The sequence below is a fragment of the Hydra vulgaris genome, chromosome 02 (assembly GCF_038396675.1).
Source record: "Hydra vulgaris chromosome 02, alternate assembly HydraT2T_AEP".
Lineage (NCBI taxonomy): Eukaryota > Metazoa > Cnidaria > Hydrozoa > Anthoathecata > Hydridae > Hydra > Hydra vulgaris.
Genome location: NC_088921.1, coordinates 32,849,348 through 32,855,267, shown reverse-complemented (window position 1 = coordinate 32,855,267; position 5,920 = coordinate 32,849,348). Strand labels below are relative to the sequence as shown.

General features: G+C 30.4%; 1 protein-coding gene across 1 annotated transcript; it reads right to left on the bottom strand.

The window, feature by feature from the left end:
- Positions 1-440: 440 nt before the first annotated feature.
- LOC136076012 (52 kDa repressor of the inhibitor of the protein kinase-like) lies at positions 441-1,138 on the bottom strand. The gene is made up of 2 exons (XM_065789471.1): positions 1,041-1,138; positions 441-879 (listed from the first exon to the last, which is right to left on the bottom strand). Exons 1-2 carry the CDS (start codon positions 1,136-1,138, stop codon positions 441-443), a joined length of 537 nt encoding a protein of 178 aa, XP_065645543.1.
- Positions 1,139-5,920: the final 4,782 nt, after the last annotated feature.

Below are 5,920 nucleotides of genomic sequence, written 5' to 3'. Positions count from 1 at the left end.
AATACAAGTACTTGGTTCACTGGTTTACCATTCGATTGAATTCCAACGACCTTGTCACTGTTTTTGTCATAATCCAGATGTTGCTTTAAAGACATTTCATCAAAAACAAGGCTACAGTTCCTTTCTAATTTGTCATGGTTTCAACTCTCATTTTTAATAAAGCCATAACCTTATTTGAAAATCCAGATACTAGGGTCCCAAAAGATTTTTCTAGAAACATTAAAATAGTGCTTCTAGCAGGCAATGAAAAAACTCTTCTTAGCATTTTAAAAGTTTGTGGACTGTGATACATAATCCTCAAGGCTAACAGTTTATCTTTAACAGTCCAACGCTTTCCTTTTTTAACGCGATTATTCATAAGTAATTGACTTTCAAAAAATTGTAGCTGGGTAGTAGTTAAAAATTTTTTAGATAAATTTATAATGTGTTCTATTGAACCATCACAATTTTGTAACATTTTGTTCTTTAACTGTAAAGTTCTTTATTTTTTTTCTAAGATGAAAAATCTTAACTTGAGATGACAAATATTTATTTCTAATATTGGTTTTGACAGCTGATATATTATTTGTAACAGTAGTATCAACACTATTTCTTGCGCTAAATTCAATTGTATTACTGACTTCTTTTTTTTGTATTTTATCCTGTAAACAAGTTCTGTTTGTTGGTTGTTTTCTCTTTAAATTTAACGAAGATGGTTGATTTGGAAAGTTAAAAATTGTTGGTACAGCAGTTACAAGTGCTCTTTTACCGCCATTGTTAGCTAGATAGTATTGGGATGAATCAAAATGTTCACTGCAAATTGTATAATTAAGATTAAGTTCTTCACAAGATTTTGTATCAAGATCTTGACGACGACAATTATGAACCCAAAGTTTGCATCTAAAAAAAAGTTAACCTTATAAATTTGTTGCAGTTATTTCCATCATATTATGCATCAATATTTTTCATCATATTATGCATTTACATTGTTTTATAAATATCTTTAAAGTTTTGATATATTTATTTTTTTGATAAATCAAATATGATGAACAGTTACTTGCCTGTTTTTCTCTTTTGGGAATTTAAAAAAAGATATACTATTTTCAACATTCTTTCCACGTTTGTTTACACAATTGATGGCTGAACAAAAAGCTGGCATATTTAATTATATAAGGGATTACAAATAATAATTTGATTCCTGAAAAGCTAAAGCCAATAATATTTTAAAATGTAATATATCTATGTATATATATTATAAACAGTGTTTAGTGTAATAACTGATTATGTTGTTTATATGAATTTGGTCCCGCAAGACATCCCATAATGCATTTTTCGGCCAATTACACATAGATATATGGAATTTTCGGCGAGTTGGCAGCCCTTGGTTTGAGGTTTTAACTATCTGCGGGTCGCAACTCCTCGAAAACTACTTAAGTTTTTTGCCTGAAATTTTCACCATTTCTTCTTTTAATGAGCTGTGTTTTAAATGGAGCAGAATGATATATTAAGGAAAAAACCGGTATGGCTGGTTTACCTTTTCAAAAAATGACCTTTTTTCTGACACTATTTTAGGCGGACAGGTCCTCAGAACCTTTTTTTATCAAATCTATTATAAATGTGTTACCAAAGTTTTACTTGGCTTTTTTTATTACTTTTTTATTTATTTTTTGTTAAACTTATACTTTTATTATATTGTTTGTTACTTTATGTCAAAAGTTTTTTCCTATTGTTTATATTTAAAAATTGGGGGTGATATCCCTTAAAAAAACGAGAGGGGCATATTTTTTTTTAAATATAGAGGGGGGGGGGGGAAGTGATATCCTTTAACTCAACATAATATTTTAAGTTTATTATTTGTACTTTTCAAATTGAGAATTTAAAATGTTGGAGTAAATATTTTAAATTTAAGTTTCAAACTTAACGATATCATTATGTAAAGTATACTCCTGAGGGCCAGTTTAAGTTTGCCTGTGGTGCATTTTTTTTATTCCGTTTGAAAGCCACTTTACAATATTTTACCGTATAGTAATCGATCGAAACTTTGTTTCAGTTTCAATTTCGGTATCAGATCATTTTAATTTTTATAAATTTAGTAAGGAACAAAATTTCGGTCGAAAAACATACCGAAAAAACTGAAACTTCAATTTGTATGATATTACCATTATAAATGGTAACTAAATGAAAGTTTAAGCCCATCGTTCAAAAATTACTTAACTTTTTAGTTAGTAAATAGCGCATACTCAACTGCTTCTTAAAAATATCAAAACCACAAATGTTCAAACCATTGCAGTGTGCATAATATTTTGAATCTTACACTATTAATCATTAATAGTGTAAGATTAATTTAATGTTTTGTTTATTAAGGCTATTAATTTTTTATATTATGTAAGATAAGATGAAAAGAAGTTGTCAAAAAATAAAAAATCTAAGTAAATAACAAATGTAAAATAGCAATTTATAGTTAAATAACTGAAATTTTTTTAATTAAATTTACAGATTTGCATAAACAAATATTAATTTTAAACAAATATAGGTGGGGCTAGGTCCCTATAGGCTAATCTATAGGACCAATATATATATATATATATATATATATATATATATATATATATATATATATATATATATATATATATATATATATATATATATATATATTATATATATATATATATATATATATAAATATATAAGTTATATCAGTGTATTCTACTAATAGAGTGCTCAATGTTCTCAAAGAACAGAGCAATAATAAATTAGTAAAAACACTTATCTATCTTTTATCTTCAACATAATGTTTTACCTTCAGTAGGTTCATCAGGAAGCTTCCTGATGAACCTATATAATATATATAATGATCTCTAAGGGGCGCAAGCAATCTATTTCTTTAAACATTAAAACATTTTAAGTTTCAAACAGAAGAAGAATTATTAGTAGTAGTGAAGATATCAGTATGAGATTATAATAAACAATTTGGATTCAAAAAAGGTCACTTTACTGATCAGGCAATTGTTCATTTTTTCATGATATTCTTATATCTTTTGATGAAAATAAGTATATTTAGACGTTTTTATTGATCTCAGCAAGACTTTTACACTGTAAGTTAATATATTTTATTAACCAACCCTACGGGCATTTGTTTTTAAAAGTTACGATCTAAACGTCTTTTAAACATTCTTTACGTAAAAATGTTTAGAAGACAATTAAAAGATATTTAAAATACATTTAGAACGTAACTTTTAAAAACAAATGCCCGCAGGGCAGTTAAAAAACTACGGTATTAAACACTCGAATCTTAAATGGTTTAAAAGCTACCTGTCGAATAGACAGCAATATATTTCTCATAATTACGGAAAAACTAACAGCATGAATATACCTTGTGGAGTACCACAAGGGTCTATTTAGGACCACTTTTATTTCTAGTATATATCAATGATCTAAGAAAATCTTGTAATGTATTAGACACAATCTTATTTGCAGATGATACTAATCTATTTTATGCTCACAGTGATATAAAAATGTTATTTAAAACTGTAAACACAGAACTACTATACCTTGCTAAATGTTTTAAAGCAAACAAATTATCTCTAAATTTAACTAAAACAAAGTATACCTTTTTCCATCGCTATCATGAAATCATTCAATCTATTGCTATCTTCAGTCATTTAAGACGCTTCCCTTCCGCACTAGACAAGTCCCGTTTTAAAGACACATCACTGAAGTAAATTATCAAATATATTGTTATGTAACATTACAATAATTTTGACAAACCTCTTTTTAGTCTATTTTGAAACTAAGAAATGCATAACATTTTAATTGCTTTAAAAACTGCTTTTAGAATAAGCCCTCGAATTCGGAAGTGTTGGCCCTTTTCTTCCATTACAAGCAGATTGCCAAGCAAAGCATTAGGGAAGTATTACATTCTACAGCAAATGATATTTTTGAAGTTTGGTCAAAGGCCCGAAAACCAGTGCACTTAAAGAAGCACGTTGTCCCTAAAATTGAAAATATATACAAGAAATGGGAAAAGTTGAAGAAAAATAAAGAGAATAAAGCTAAGCGTTCAGATTATTTGAAACAAAAGGTAAACCAATGGAATGAAGGGTTAGAAGACTTATTCGATATTGCCCATGCCAACGCATTCGAAATAACCACCATTCAGGAGGATAAGGACTTCCTATTATGCCAAAGAAAGAAAATTTGGAAAGGCAAAATGGATCCAGTCGATAAGAAATTGAAAAACCAAGAAAAAGTATCAAGAAAAAGACAAAAAGAAATGAACCGAAAAAGGGACCAAGAGGAGATGGCAAGAAAATCTCGAGAAGAAACAGTTGTTCTTTCATCATCATCTGAAGGCGAAGATAACCCTAAAGAAGATAGCATAACTCAAGAAGATACCTTGCCTGGTAACCAAGATGATCCTGAGCCATCAACTTCAGGTACACCGGCTCCAAAGCGTCCTAGACGTGGCAGGAAAAATATACTGAGTGAGAAGTTGGCGGCTAATTTAGATGTGGCTAAATTGAGTGATCGTGGGGCGGCACTTGTGTTAACATCAGCATTACAACTTCTTGGTCATGAAACAACAGAATACAATGTTAATCCAATGTTAATCCTTTGATACTACTGCAGCTAATACTGGGCCAAGAAATGAGGCTTGCGTTCTTCTAGAGCAGAAGTTTGGGAAAGATATGTTGTGGTTGGCATGTCGTCACCACATTCTGGAAATTATTTTTAAAGCAGTAGTTTTGCTGTGTCTCAACCCTTCAAGTGGACCTGACATACCACTCTTTAAAATATTTCAGAAAAGTTGGGTCTCATTTGATTCTACAAAGTACCACGCAGCACAGTCTGATAAGAACTCTTTAAATGCTCTTACCGATATCACTGATAAAAATCGTCATTTGCAAAGATCAATTACAGATCTTTCAACCTTGTGACGACTACCGAGAACCTTTGGAATTATCTATTGTTTTTTTTTGGAGGAGTACCTTTGAGGAGCATTTCATTTAGAGCTCCTGCCGGTCTACACCGTGCTCGCTGGATGGCGAAAGCTATTTATGCGTTGATGATTTGGATGTTTAGAGACCAATTCAGGTTAACAAAAAGAAAGGAGAAGGGAATAAGAGATATTTGCCTTTTCACAGTTCGACTGTACATTACAGCCTGGTACAGATCTCCTGAAGCAACCTCAGCTCCTAGACTTGATCTGCAGCTCTTAAAAGACTTGGATGCCTACAAGACCCAGCATCCTTAGATCTCGAAAATTGCTGCGAAGAAGTTACAAGGGCATCTTTGGTACCTATCAGAGGAACTTGTTGCCTTAGCTTTTTTTGATGATGAGGTTCGCCCTGAGACAAAGGTCAAGATGGTCCAAGTATTGAACAATGTTTCAGATCAGATACCTATAAAAAGGGCTACAGTGGACTGCTCACTTATCGTAGAAAAGAAACTGGAGGACTTTGTCACGTTTAATACACGAAGACTTTTCAGCATCACTAGACCTCCATCTGAAATGGTTCATTTTCTCATTAAAATGAACCATTTCAGTGGGTGACCCACTGAAAAACAAAAACAAAAAACTTTTAACCCCAAATAAGAAACACCTTAATATATATATATATATACATATATATTAACTTTTATTTTGCTGATTAAACAATGTTTCATTTTTTCATATAGAGTAAACTGGGGTAAGAGAAAACGAAAAAAAAAGTGAACGGTTTAGTAATTTCTTTTAGTAATTTGAAAGTTAAAACAAGAAATCTTTAAAAATGCGAGGCACAGTTTTGTAGAGATTTTTGTGCTCTATCTAAAGGTGTAAAAATTATTTTAAAAATTTAATTTTGCCTTAGCAAACTTCAAAAAGTTTTTTATCTAAAAAATCAACTTCAAAACTCCCAAAACTAAAACTAAATTTTACTAAACAAATAAGGCTGTT

Coding starts and splice junctions, on each gene's coding strand:
- LOC136076012 (XM_065789471.1), bottom strand. CDS start 1,138: ATGCCAGCTTTTTGTTCAGCCATCAATTGTGTAAACAAACGTGGAAAG. Junction 880..1,040: donor TTCCCAAAAGAGAAAAACAG/GCAAGTAACTGT, acceptor ACTTTTTTTTAG/ATGCAAACTTTGGGTTCATA.